Source organism: Fusarium vanettenii (assembly GCF_000151355.1).
Source record: "Fusarium vanettenii 77-13-4 chromosome 1 genomic scaffold NECHAsca_1_chr1_3_0, whole genome shotgun sequence".
NCBI lineage: Eukaryota > Fungi > Ascomycota > Sordariomycetes > Hypocreales > Nectriaceae > Fusarium > Fusarium vanettenii.
In genome coordinates this window covers 4,538,461-4,552,294 of record NW_003315881.1, presented here as the reverse complement: position 1 = coordinate 4,552,294, position 13,834 = coordinate 4,538,461, and the positions used below count along the sequence as shown (strand labels likewise).

At 51.7% G+C, this 13,834-nt stretch overlaps 6 protein-coding genes across 6 annotated transcripts; 4 read left to right on the top strand and 2 right to left on the bottom strand.

Annotated features, from left to right (window-relative positions):
* Nucleotides 1-551: 551 nt before the first annotated feature.
* Nucleotides 552-2,508, bottom strand: NECHADRAFT_75684 (uncharacterized protein; the record flags this gene model as incomplete). The annotated part of the gene is made up of 5 exons (XM_003053947.1): nt 552-795; nt 869-1,602; nt 1,665-2,108; nt 2,294-2,341; nt 2,449-2,508. 5 exons carry the CDS (start codon nt 2,506-2,508, stop codon nt 552-554), a joined length of 1,530 nt encoding a protein of 509 aa, XP_003053993.1.
* A 503-nt stretch (nt 2,509-3,011) lies between these two features.
* NECHADRAFT_75683 (uncharacterized protein) lies at nt 3,012-4,661 on the bottom strand (the record flags this gene model as incomplete). The annotated part of the gene is made up of 3 exons (XM_003053946.1): nt 3,012-4,155; nt 4,210-4,459; nt 4,652-4,661. The coding sequence occupies 3 exons, from the start codon at nt 4,659-4,661 to the stop codon at nt 3,012-3,014; spliced, it is 1,404 nt and encodes a 467-aa protein (XP_003053992.1).
* Nucleotides 4,662-5,063: 402 nt separating this feature from the next.
* Nucleotides 5,064-6,270, top strand: NECHADRAFT_75682 (uncharacterized protein; the record flags this gene model as incomplete). Its single annotated transcript, XM_003054643.1, has 3 exons — nt 5,064-5,538; nt 5,605-5,881; nt 5,931-6,270. 3 exons carry the CDS (start codon nt 5,064-5,066, stop codon nt 6,268-6,270), a joined length of 1,092 nt encoding a protein of 363 aa, XP_003054689.1.
* Nucleotides 6,271-6,808: 538 nt separating this feature from the next.
* NECHADRAFT_75681 (uncharacterized protein) lies at nt 6,809-7,936 on the top strand (the record flags this gene model as incomplete). The annotated part of the gene is made up of 5 exons (XM_003054642.1): nt 6,809-6,870; nt 6,969-7,233; nt 7,324-7,548; nt 7,600-7,652; nt 7,750-7,936. 5 exons carry the CDS (start codon nt 6,809-6,811, stop codon nt 7,934-7,936), a joined length of 792 nt encoding a protein of 263 aa, XP_003054688.1.
* A 561-nt stretch (nt 7,937-8,497) lies between these two features.
* Nucleotides 8,498-10,925, top strand: NECHADRAFT_75680 (uncharacterized protein; the record flags this gene model as incomplete). Its single annotated transcript, XM_003054641.1, has 5 exons — nt 8,498-8,568; nt 8,692-9,493; nt 9,557-9,766; nt 9,846-10,000; nt 10,052-10,925. 5 exons carry the CDS (start codon nt 8,498-8,500, stop codon nt 10,923-10,925), a joined length of 2,112 nt encoding a protein of 703 aa, XP_003054687.1.
* A 432-nt stretch (nt 10,926-11,357) lies between these two features.
* Nucleotides 11,358-13,447, top strand: NECHADRAFT_90534 (uncharacterized protein; the record flags this gene model as incomplete). The annotated part of the gene is made up of 4 exons (XM_003054640.1): nt 11,358-11,388; nt 11,425-12,113; nt 12,176-12,803; nt 12,852-13,447. 4 exons carry the CDS (start codon nt 11,358-11,360, stop codon nt 13,445-13,447), a joined length of 1,944 nt encoding a protein of 647 aa, XP_003054686.1.
* Between the last annotated feature and the right edge of the window lie 387 nt (nt 13,448-13,834).

The window sequence follows — 13,834 nt, the reverse complement described above, 5'->3', positions numbered from 1 at the left end:
GTTGGATCTCTCTGGCGCCCGAGCAGTACTTGGACTAGTCAGGCTTGCGCCCCCATGTGCACTCGGGATATCGCAGGCACAGCCGGGGTAGCGGTTCTCCAGCTAGGTACCCGCCGAGCTCTGGATTCTTTTCGTAGATGATCAGGTCAATGTTCTGACCCTGCTCATGCAGAGCATGCAAGAAGTCGATTCCCGCGACGCCCATGCCAAGAAAGATGACCTTCACGTGACGCCTTGTCCTCAGAGGAGAGTCGCGAATGCTGTATTCTTGCGTACCGTGGAAGCCTCCAAGTTGTTGGTTAACAACTTAATGTTGTACCTCTACCTTTTATTCCCGGGTGTTAAAGTCATTGGACCTAACCAGACAGGTCCATACAGGCCATGAAGTATGCTGGGCCGAGTGACTGGTTTGACTACGACTCGTGCGGTGCAGGCGAAGACTAGGAACCAGGTATACTAGGTAGATGCAATAAAGTACCATCTCAACGTTGTCGTATATAATTTCTCTCTTTAATTCGTGTCAAAGACAATTGCCAGATGCGTGGAGCACCTCACTCGGCCTTTATAGCCACCACAATCTTCCCCATTGTTCGACAGTCCACCATTTCCTGCATTTGATATGGAACATCATCAAGGGCTACTAATGTGACATCTGGTCGAATATGGCCGGATCTGATGTATTCCATAACTTGTAAAGCCTCCTGACTCCCGCCCATTAGGTTTCCCGACACTTTGAGGTTGCGTTCTATAAGATCCTTGACGGGAATAGATAGATGGGTATCACCACCAGGAGCCCTTTGATGTTCAATTAGCCACACGAAGCACAAAAGGAAGGAGAGGACACAAGAGCCTCATGATGGCTACTCACCCTACACAAATGATCCGCCCACCATCGCACACATAGTCATGCACGCTCCTGAAAGCCTCGGGTGTACTGCCGCAGATGATGACGCTGTCGGCACCCCGTAATACTCCGCGGCCGCCCCTCAGCTTCCGGCAAGCTTCGATCACAGCATTGGCGTGCTCGACTCTGCTTTCGACGTCTGCTGTGAGGGGCGCCGAGAGGAAGATATCACCGAATTGATCAGAGTTGGGAGGTAGTCGAATGATCTTGTTAGAGAGGTCAATCCCAATCACCTTGGCATGTCGAACTTGTTTGGCCATCATCCCGGCCATGTTACCAATAGCACCAGCCACGCCCACGACTACAACCACATGCTCAGGGCCAACCTCGGCACCCTTCAATGCCATAAGGGCGGTGGAGCCGGAGCATAGGGCGGTAGTGTAATACGGAAGCATAGCCGTTCCCTCCTTTGACAGGGCTTCTGGCAAACGCACGAGGCACGATGTCGGAACGGTGGCGTACTCCTTGAAGGTGCCGGATACTTGTTTCGGCGAGTTTAGCTGGAAGGGGCACGAGGTAAGGAGCCCACGGAGGCAGAATGAGCAGGACTGGCATGTACTTCCGAGATATCTAATGGCGACGAGTTTATCGATGAGTGAGGCATCGTATGCCCTGACGATGCGGCCAATGCCCTCGTGGCCGGCGACGTGGTCGTGCTTGGGGTATCCGGGCTCGGGTCCGATGGAAAAGCAGGCATCCTGATGTACAACGTAGGTTATTTACTGGGGCTGCTTCTGAAGCTCTCAAGGGGTAGACTCACGCTTCGGCAGATGCCTGAATAGTACAACTGAACGACTGCTTCACCCGGCCCTGGTTGACGCACGGGGATAGTACGACAAGTGAGATTAAGCTGAGGGCCCATGGTTGGAGTGACGATGGCTTTTTGAAAAGATGGAAGAGGTTCGCCTAACGCCGCGGCATGTTTGAGGTCATGTATTTCTTGACTTTGTGGTGACACATAGCCAGAGTCTGGGCCTGAGCTTTTCACCTCTTCCAGTTGATCAACAGGTAATATGGTGAGCGCGCCCACAAGCAAGGGCATCGCGTTTTCCGAGTTGCAAGGTATGTAGTCGTGACAGGCACCGGTACTTGGATGTTGCTCTCGCGATACTGTCGTGAGGCTGTTGTCAGTATAGTCGGCCATGACACGGAATGCGTTCATGAACCAGCGAGGGAAGAGAAGGAAGAGAATTACGCTGTCAGACTAGATTGGCTAACAAGAGCACGATAAAGCCGCTTGAGTAACTCGTACTGTGGCCGATAGTAATAAATAGCATGGCAAGTATGCGCCCTCTAGGTCGGCTGCTCACTGCCGGCGGCTCTGGCCTCCCTGGAATATGCATTCCGCGTCGGAAACCTATATTCCGCTCTGAGGCCCTGGATACTCACCCCAGTCATCAGAACTTCCGTCTGGGGCATGAACCAGCTATTTGCGAGCTGAGAGATAAGAGATGGATTCCATTATGCGGGTATTTAGTAGAACTACGCCCCAGAGGGGATGCCGATATGATTTGCAACGTCTCAAAACGACTTTGAGAACAAACTTCGAGCTCTAATTTAGGGACTTTGTTGGTGATTACTGATGAACAGAACAAGTCAGACATGGTGAACAACTCTTATGATGCAATCATCTGAGAAGAAGTATGTGTACTTCAAGTTTCCCTGACAGTTGCCGCAAACATTGACTTTGCCGAGAGTGAAGCTGCCAAGCCCAGAATACCTACTAGTAATGGTTTATCTTACGGTTTTTATGAAGTTTAACTTTGGTTCCGTTTTCACAATTGCATGCTTCCTTATTGAGGTTGATGGCCTCGTTGAGAGACGTTACCGAGAACAACAAAACGAACAATATCTAGGCAGACACCTATGCAAAGGCACGTAATTGATTGAATACCTTAGTAGGATAGACACACACAGATCACAAGATACATATTGATACCTTGTTAAAACATATCCGATACATATTCAAACAGCTGAGAGACACCCTCCTGCTACGGTGATTGTCCCTCGAGAATAAAAGTCCCTACGAAAGAACGTTGGCCATACGTGTACCATGGTCCTTTGTAGAATATCACATCCAAGCCGGGGAGTGATGGGCGAGAAATCCTCAAAACTTGCGAGCAGGGGTGCGACTCTCAAAGAGCGCATCGAGCTCCTCGAACGTCTTGCCCTTGGTCTCAGGCATGACAAAGTAGGCGATGGCAGCCAGGAAAAGACTTGGGGCAAAGAAGACCAGTCCCGTCTTGGGACCAAGGTTAGCCCTTTCACTGTTGACCAAGTATGGGATGGCAATCGACCATCCCATGTTGATGAGCGAGTTGATGGTGGCCGCGAGCGAGGTCGTCTTGGGTCGAAGTCGAGGGGATGAAATCTCTCCAACAATGGTCCAGCCCACGGCACCGACCGAGAGGTACCAGAGGAATGACCAGATGATGCACAGAGACGCGACCCCCCTGAGAACAGCGGTAGACGAAGGCACGAAGCCAAGAATACCAATGCAGAGTAGAAGAGGAAGGATGGCAAAGGTGCCCACGAGGTACTGGAGCCGCCGTCCGACCCGTTCGATCAGGACAAAGGCGCATATGATGGCCAGCATGGCAACAGTCATGGAGATGACAGTTATGGTGAACGAGTTGTCCATACCCGACAATGTCAGAAAGTAGGCCAAGTAGTTGCCGCAGAGGGGATACCCGAGGAAGTGCTGCATCACCATCGGCAAGCAAGCGAGAAAGGTTCTTCGGAGGTTGGGGCCCTGGAAGCACTCCATGTAGGAAGGGCTCGCGCCCTTTTCCAGTTTCTCATGCTCGAGGAGGCCGACAATGGCTGCCAGATCCTCCTCGACCATGTAGTTTGCCTCGGAGCCTCGCATCTTTAACAGTGCCGCCTTAGCAGCGTCCAAACGACCCTTGGATACGAGGTAGTATGGGGATTCTGGGACAAGGGGGATGAAGAGGGCCAGGCACATGACGCCCAGCCCAAGCTGGGATACGATGGTGCCCTTCCATGACCAGGGACCCTCCACGTGAGACGTGCCCTCAAGGACGCAAGCAGCAACAAAGGCACCAAACATGATCCAGAACTGGAAGAGGGAGAGCAAGAACCCTCGGACACGGCTTGGTGCGAGCTCAGAGATGTAGGCTGGGATGGTGCCCTGCATGAAGCCCATCGCGGCCCCAAATAACAGCTTCGCCACGATCCAAACCTTCCAGTCCGGAGAGAACAGCTCGATGATGGTACCGACCATGGTACAACTGCAGTATAAAAGAGGTTAGTTGAGTCCTGCAAATGTGTTTGGAGGAACTAACGCGACTAGGATACAGAACACGGCGCGTCGACCGATCACATCGTTCATATATCCGGCACCCATTGCACCACACATGGCGCTGACATACTGGACAACGCTCCAGACCAGCTGTTCGTCGGCCGGGAGTGACCAGGTATCCGTCTTTGCATCGTAGTCGCCAAATTTCTTAACAAACTCAACGTTGGCGATGATGGATCCAATGAGGGTCATGTCATATCCGATCAGAACCGCAGCCGAGGAGCAAGCGAGACCTAGACAAAGCGAGCGTCAGCACGGCATCCGGAAGGTCATGGAGGGTGGGTTCCAACATGAAAAGGCAGCTCGTTTGCACGCCCAGAGAATCTGAAAGTGTTCAGACCATGTTGTCGTGACAACTTCGAACGAGGTTCCTTGTCCGTGTTCAGGGTCAAGGGGCTCCTCACGAGACTCTGCAAGTTTCTCACTGATTGACATGGTGGAGGAAGATGTATGAGTATTGATCTGGATTTCCAGGGAAAAGGTTAGTCAGTCAACAAGGTCTGCTGCCATGCTCTTATATGTTTGTTTCCCCGCAGCTCTCCCTATCAATCGATTGCGAGCGCTAACAGTACTTTGCAGTATCAACACAACCCACGTGAGCCTCATTTCCCCCGGATCCCCTTCCCCATGGTACGAGATAAACGCTATCATGATAGTCCTGGGGCGCCCATGTGGGGAGTGGGTTGGCGGAATTCAAATTCCTCTTGATAAGGTTCTCGCCGGGGGTCAGGAGTTCAGGGGCTTGATATTTCAACGGACTAAGCTCATATTACTGGTAGATAAGTCGCTTTCTTTTTATCAGATACCGCATACAACTAAACCTCTTTCTTGTTTGCCATGGAGAGTGGTCGCGTGTTACGAGTTGGCCTCATCGGCTGTGGCGAGGTGGCCCAAGTCATCCATGTTCCGACCTTAGGGTTCCTCTCCCACCTGTTTCGCTTGACATATCTCTGCGACGTCTCCAATCAAGCCCTACAGCACGTCAAGAGTCGAGTTCCAAACAGCGGCGAGATCCAGACAACAAGGGACCCAGACGAGCTGTGCCGATCTGCTAACGTCGATGTTGTACTGGTGCTGAGCAGCGATGAAAACCATGCATACCACGCTATCCTGGCCCTCGGCCATGACAAGCACGTCTTGATTGAGAAACCAGCTGCACTCAACCTGCAAGATTTGCAGCAGATCAAGAAGGCTGAAGAGGCCTCCAAGGGTCGGGTTATGGTAGGATATATGCGTAGATATGCCTCCGCCTTTAGACAGGCAGTCGATCAAGTTGGAGGGCTAGACAAGATTCTTTACGCTCGAGTTCGAGGTATTCAATGTCTCTTTTCTCCTGTAACTATAACGCAGATGAGCTGATCCGCCATACATCTAACAGATATCATTGGTCAACCGCAGCCCTTTGTCTCCCAGTCCGGCACATACCCCAAGCGGTTCAACGATTTCCGCCAACAAGACGTTGATGATCTGGCAGCCCAGCGTGACAAGGCTTTTGAAACTGCGCTTGCCGAGTGCTCTGCTGAGTCCAGCGAGGAGAACCGTCTCTTCTGGAGGTATCTGGGAGGTCTGGGGTCACACGACCTCTCTGCCATGCGCGAGACTCTGGGAATGCCGATTGGTATCCACGGCGCCTCGGTGACTATGCCATTTTGGAAGTATGTCCATTCCCCGGCCGTCCTTCAAACTGATCTGACATTCCTGCAGCGTCCTTTTCAAGTACCCAGGTTTCAACGTCAGCTATGAATCTGGCATTGATAATGTGCCGCGATTCGACTGCCACATCGAGGTCTACGGCACCGACAAGACCATTCGCGTGAAGTTTGATACGCCTTACGTCAAAGGGCTCCCGGTCACGATGCACATCTCGGAGAACGTAGATGGAGCTTACAGGGAGACGACGACACGCGTGACGTACGAGGATGCCTACACTTTAGAACTGAAGGAGCTGTACGATTGGGTCACAACTGGCAAAAATATCAAGACTGACCTGGTGGATGCGGAGCAGGATTTGCGCATCATGGGGATGATTATGAAGGCTCTGTAGTCATGGCATGTATTGTCTTTGAATGAGTAGATGGTTACAGACTATCTCAGTCTGAGAATAAAACGTGTTACCTTTTGCCTTTTCTGAATGCCTTGTACAAAGTCTTAAAATGCATAGATACGCATCTTAAACTAATCAAGCAATATTTGACGTTTCCAGTTCTCACAAAGCTATGTCTAAGCCAGATAAAGGGCTTTGGGGGATCCAGTCCCAAAGATCCGCTTGCCAGGTTCAGGTACCCAATCGGAGGAAAGGGCATGCATATCTCCCCCTGGCTAGATCATTCGTATATGCCGAGCTGGCTCAGACAGGGGCTGAGGAATCTAAATTCCGCCGTATCATGCCAACCCCTCGTTCCCCAACGATATCATGAGAGGGACCTTTGCTCTCGAGTCGGCATACCTGATAACAGACTTGAACAAAGCAAACTTACATGTGCCGTTCTATTATCAAGATAAAGGTCGCCACTTGTGACTCGTGTACTCCCAACAACGCAAGCCGTATCGTCAAGAACAGTCCAGCGTCAAAATCTTCAGTCATGTCCTCGCCACGAATCATCCGTTGGGGGATCCTCGCCACCGGCGAGATAGCAAAAACATTGTTCGTAATCACAACTCTTCACGGATAGGTCTGCTCATGGGCTGACACTTGCAGTACCTGTGATCTTCTACTCGACCCTGCCACGCGTGGTGTTCAAGGTTTCCAACATGCCATTGTTGCCGCGTCTTCGTCTTTCTCGGCCTTCCGAGAAAAATTGTTCTGGAAGAGCCTGGTACAGCATCTGCCTCGGCGTATGGCTCACACAGCGAGCGGACCCAAGACGATAATGTCGATATCATCCACGTCGCCACTCCTCACTCACATCACTATCAAAACGTCATGATGTGCCTCGAAGCCGGGAAGAATGTACTCTGTGAAAAGGCCTTTACAGTCAACTCGGCACACGTCAAACGCCTGGCTGAAGTAGCGAGGGGCAAGAACTGCTTCTTGATGGAGGCCTTTTGAACCAGATACATCCCGTTGACATCCTACGTGCTGGACACCATTGTCTAGGGCCACATTGGCAACGTGAAGAGGGTGAAAGCAGACTGCAACTTTGCGACCGACCCGGAAGAAACCTTCAAGGGCGGCAAGCATAGACTGGTCAACCCAGCCCTTGCCGGCGGTGCCCTACTAGATCTTGGTGTATACAGCCTCACATGGCCTTTCTTGGCACTTCATCTCACTCAGCCTATCGAGACTCGCAAACGACACGGGGTGCAAGCCGTGATGGAAAAGGTAAGCTCAACAGGCCAAATTTTCAAGTCAGTGTTGCCGATAATGACCCAGTACCCTCCGGATCATCTGGCAGATGAGACAACAACCATGCTTCTGACGGCACAGTAAATGACGACCACTGGCCAATTCCTGGGCCTGGAGAGGGGAGTGGCTGGCACAACGGATTTGCCGGATATATAAACGCTGAAGATGAAGGCCAAGGTTGTTATGGGAGGCAGATGAGGCGGCACTGGCGTTGATGGAGGGTAGAAAGGAGGGAAGGTTGACCACTCTCGAGGAATCTATTGCCATGATGGAGGTGATGGACGAGGTTAGAAGACAGGGAGGGTTACAGTACTCGGATGAAATCGAGTCAGTGGAGTACCCAGTCAAGCTGGGAAGTGGCTAATAGCTTTATGAAATTAAATACCATTTTTAACATACTAGTTGGCTTGTACTAGATACTGTTTGACTTTGATTTCCAATGGTTATCAGCGCAAGTCTTGGTGACACCTTACCATGCCACAATAATAAGACAAAAGAAGAAGGCAAAAGTACCCAACACTGAGTAATACAGCCAATGAATTGAACAAATCTCTTTGCAAACAGAAGTTGTAAAAGGTTACTATACCTATCTAGGTCGCTCTTTAGGGATAACTTATCAAGCTTCGTCGAGAGACAAAGACCCAGGTGGAAGGATAGCAAGCCATAGTCAACCAACGACGAACAAACGATACGAGATAGGCTACCCCGGCACCATCTACTCAAGATAGTTAGATTTCCAAGTTAAATCTCCATTGGTGCGAACTTAAATAAGGAGATAGGCTCTCTCTGCTTCTTCATCAGTGTTTTCTAGATGTGGCATAGGCGCGGAATCTAGATTCCGCCGAGGAAACAAAAATCCTGCCCCGCCGCCCACCATGACCATCCTGGCCAGTATCACTTACACATCGAAACAAGATCACCAGTCATGAGTGAATCAGCGCAGCATGCCACAGATTCCCCTCGGCGAGACCGGGGTTCCGTCAGAAGCCGGACCAAGTACGTGAACCGTGCCTGTCGAGAATGTCGCCGTCGGCGAGCCAAAGTAAGCCAGCCGCCTAGCACTGCCCAGACCTCTCGCTCATAGTAGCAGTGTGATGGTCAGAAGCCATGTTGCTCCAGATGTTTGGATCGTCGCCTGACGTGCGTCTTCTCCACTGAGGCTGACAATCGGGGGTCCGCCCCCAAATCGCAAATGCAACTCCTTCAAAACAGAGTCAACCTACTCGAGCAGACGCTCCAAGTCCTCGGCATCAGCATCGATGTCCCTGATGGGTCACCGACTTCTCCGTCTGCGAGCCTCCAGGGAAGGATTACCGCTGCTATAGCGGACCACACTACTCCTCCTGCCCTGAGAACAGCCAGTGCTGGTTCTGCATGCCTCCGAGGTCAAGACACCTCGCGGAGTAGCGGTGGTGGCCAACCAGGCTTCTATGGCTCGACGAGTGGGCGCCCGGAGCTTCAATCTCGGCTAGCTGCAAGCACTGAACCGCATGATCCACTTGTTTTAGGGGACACCGGCAGTGGTGATGGCGTGCCTCGAGATGCAGTCAGGCGGGACGTTGTCACTTCCGACTCTTCACCAAGCACACAAGACGTACCCGAGTTACCGACCCATCTGGTCGACCACCTTGTCGAAACATACTTTGAATGGGAACAACCCTGGTTTCAAGTAGTCGATAGGAAACTGTTCTTCGAGAGCAGACGCGATGGCGGTCGGTACTTTAGTAGTTTGCTCCTATATTGCATTCTTGCGATAGCATCCAGATACTCTCCTCTAGAGCAGGTGAGGACCGACGCGCAAGATACCAACACTGCCGGGCTAGGCTTTCTTCAACAAGCAGAAGCTCTTCTCCAAGTGGATCTCAAATGGCCAAGCATCACGACGATACAGTCTCTTACCATCATGGCCATCATGTACGTGGTAAGCATTCTCTACCTGCTCTTTTCTATGACCAAGACTCCTGACCGATCTCATCTGTCCTAGGCTATCGGATCTGATGCCTCGGGCTGGCTACACCACGGGATGGCAATCCGCTTGGTGCTCGATATGGGTCTCAACCTTGACGCCTCCTCTGCCCCTGGGTCTTCTTCTCTGACAGCTGAAGACATTCAGCTTCGACATCAGATCTATTGGTCGCTGTACTGCTCTGATAAACTCTGGGCTACCTACACTGGGCGTGTGTGTACCATGCTGGTAGGTCCCTCATGCTCATCTGCCCCGTCGCCATGTGGAGGGCAGTCCAGATCTGGTGCTTGACTCTAACTCTTGCAAGGACTACCAGGGATCTGTGCCACTACCAAGTACGGTACTTCCTGCAACGGTCTCGGCAGCATCATCCGACTCCAACGAGACGATTACTTCGCCCGTCTCTATTCTGCGGGAACTCAGCACACATTGCGTAATTCTGGAAAAGATTCTCACGACGCTGTGAGTTCCTCTTGGTTCCTCGTCCAAAGGGTCCGTACTCACGAATCTCAGCTATGCGCCCAACAAGACGGTGCTCGATGCCGAGAAGTACTCGTTCTTTGACATGTGCCTCATGACACTAAGAGGTTGGTACCATTCACTTCCCGACCATGTGGGATTAGACACTCGTGAACAGCAGAATTCTCAAAGATCGCCGCATGTCCACATCCTACACATGGTCTATCACACGTCCATTATTCTTCTTTGCAAGCCATTCATAACCAATAAGCCGTTGGGTGAATCTGACACCGCCCCGGAGCTTCACCACACAGCCGCTTCTGATGTTCGCAGGAAAGCATCCGCCATGTGTCGGGAGGCCGCCAAAGAGATATGTCTCATAACTGAACGATACCGTGAGACCTTTGGGAGCTTTCGGCAGAGTCCATTGACAGCTACACACTGTACACTGATGGCTATTCTCGTGACGCTTCACGGCGAGGATTCGCGTGCATACGAGACTAGTCAGGGCGCACGGAAAGGGTTAAAGACAGCCATGAAGACTTTGGAAGAGCTATCTGACTCTTGGACCCCTCCAAGACGGTATTGGCACACCATGAACCAGGCCCTACGGATCGACTCCCCGTCGATCGAGAACCAAGACGCAGCTGAGGGCTGGCAAGAGTCGCGAGAGGCCCTGGCGCCGGCTGCAGCAGGTGGAGAGCATCGGCAGAGTGACGGCCAGCAAGAGGTTCCTCTGAACAGCCAAGACAACTGGGTTAGCGCCGAGCCTCAGGGCTCCAGCTCCTTTCCGTTGACATCTGACGACGGTGTCCAGCATGCCACCTACTTCAACATTGATGATCTTGAACTGACGGCCTTTGAACAACTTCCATCTGACTACATGACGTTGGAGTCTCTAGGCTTTGACTTGTCGTTTAGTATTTAATACACTGGAGTCAATTACAAGTGTTACAGTAAAAGCAAAGCCCCTTGCAATAGAATAATAAGTGGTGCATCGCCCTGGGGTTGATGCTTTTACTAGCATTTCATTTTAGTGACATAACCGATGACCGCCCTATCTACAGTAATACTGTAACTAGAGAGCTCTAAAAAGATGCAGTACTACCGTTAATACACTAGGCCACCCTGTTTTCACGTCGTGGAAGACATAATACTCGCGTCGTTTTCAGCTGATACATATCTCATGACGTCACGACTCGTCGCTGGATTGTCCACGACGGCGGTTGACGTAGGCGGCGGGGCGCCTGAGACAGATTCCAGGTTGGACGAGGTTGAGATGTGCCTTGATAAATGATGAAATCCTGTTCAGGTGAGCTCTTTCTCTTGATCAATCTTCTTCTCGTTCCACCAACTAAACATGGACGTGCCAGCAAACGACGAATCCACGCGTCGGCCCTCGACAGCCGGCGCAGGGAGCGAACCAGAAATCATCGAATCGCACCAAGAAGAAGCCCCAACGACAAGCCATGCCCTTGCTGAGGAGAGCAAGAACTTTGAAGAAAAAGGCGCAAGCCAGATCGAACACGGCGACGTCGAAGTAAAGAACCTAGGCTGGAACGATGAAGTGCACCGTGTGCCGCAGCCCCTCGTCGGGGGTCTCAAGAACGACGACCTGTGGACTCTGATTAGGAGGTTTGACAAGCAGGTTTTTTATGTCAGGAGTATTGAGGAGCCACCGCTGGGAGAGTTGGATATGAACATTGCGGACGATGAAGAGTTTTCGCCGGAAAAGTTGAGGGCGCAGATTGAGAGACTGTACATGTCTGTTTTTGTGCAGCTGTTTTCTTTCTGGAAGCATATTGTCAGACTCCGATCTTGGAAGGAGTATCAGAGGACATCTGCTTTCTTGGCTGTGTACTCTCTGGCGTGGCTTCTCGATCTTCTCGGACCAACCATCATCATCTTTCTAATGACCCTCGTTGTCTCTACGCGAGCGAGAGATATCTGCTTTCCCGGAGCTCCTCCTTCTCTGATCGACCCCAAGACTGGAGGTGTTCAGACACCAGCGGCTGGTGTTCTTGCGTCGGATGATTCAGTTACTGGAGCACCAGAGAAGCACAAGGGCGAGGCGGTTGAGCAGGAGGCTCACAGTTTTGTCACGAGTTTGTCTACGGTATGTTCAGGTGTAAGAGTGACGCCATGCTCTACAAGGAGGCAACTGACTAATGCTCCCAGATTGTTGTGAGCACCGCTGCTGGAAAGCATCCTCAGGCGGATCCCGATGAGGATAGCGCCGCTCCGGATCCGACTCAGCTCACAGAGGATGTTACCGATGCGAAGCAAAAGACGGGAGGAAATCGAACAGGTGTTGAGCATAACAGGGCCAAGAAGCCAGTGTCCGACGCCGTGTGGGCCAAGGCTCGTCCAACGATGCATCTGATCGCCGACTTTGTCGATACCTGGGAGAGATTCGGAAACGCCCTCAGTCCAGCTGCGCCTTTCCACCGTCACAGACCCAAGATTATCCTCGTGGGAGCTCTCTTCCCTCTCCTCCTCGGAGCATGGTTCACGTCCCCGTACATGCTCATGAAGGGCACAGGATTCGCCGCTGGCTTCGGATTCTTTGGTGATCCCGTCATCACTCCGGCTTTGAACTTTGTCAACAGGACGTACCCTCGCTGGGAGAAATATGTTGAGCTGCGAAACACTATCCTTAGGGGGGTGCCGACGAATGCTCAGCTGGCCATTACTCTTTTGCGTATTGGAGAGAGGAACAAGGCTCCTCTGCCTCCGCCTCCGACTTCTGATGTTCCTCCCCCGTGTGAACCTCATGCGACCGCCGGTGAGGGTCTGGATCATTTAGGTGTGTATCTGCAACTTGCAATTGCTGAGCCAAGACTGACACCATCAGAAGGAGTCTCTCAGGGTGAAATCGCCGAGGCGGTGCAACCCGACCCGGAAATAATCCACGAAGACGAGCACGAAGAAGAAGAAGAAAAGACCAAGCACAAGAAGTCGCACAGAATCATGAACTTTATCCGCGGCACGACAAAGGGCGGCGTACAAACGGCCCTCGCAGCCGACAAGGCAAAGGCCAAGATCGGAGCCCGGCACGCCAAGAACCGCCTCGGCGTCGTCAAGGGTCAAGAGCAGCCGAACCCGGCTACGGGGCCGATCCGGTTCCCGGCGCGGTACAAGGGTAAAAAGGGACATGCTTACATTACTGCTACGGCTACGACACCTGCTGTGAGCTGGACGTCGGATATTGGAGATGTGAAGCCCGCGTGGACGGTTACGATTGGGGAGATTGCGGAGCTCAAGAAGATGGGCGGCCTTGGGTGGAAGAGCAAGATTATTGTTGGGTGGGCTATGGGGAGTGAGATTGTGGATGGGTTGATGGTCAAGACCAAGGATGGCAGGGAGTTGCATCTCACCGCGGTTGTTATGAGGGATCAGTTGTTTAACCGGCTGATTTCCATAGGACAGCAGATGTGGGAGGCGTGGTGAGTCTTGTCAAGACTGTTTTTTTTATGGATGTTGCTGAGGCGGTTTAGCATGTAAATTGGTTGGCTCTGGTAGCGACGAGCATTTAGCAATGGATTCCCTGTGTTATGACTCAAATGAACTAGGCGTATCCTGGACTTTGACGATGATGAATTCTTGGTGTTTAGTAATTATTTCTTTTATGACTCAATTGATCCATCCTAATCACACGGCAAGGATTATCCCGAGATCTACACATGTGCCGAGAGTGGGTGTGAACATGTTTCGTGTGACGTCAGTAAAGAATCGACCATCTCCGGGGCAGCTGAGTAATTCGCAAGCTTACAAACACAATTCTTTTTGGTGTTGAGTACCATGATAATTCTTCTGTCGAGTAACAGCCTGTGCAGA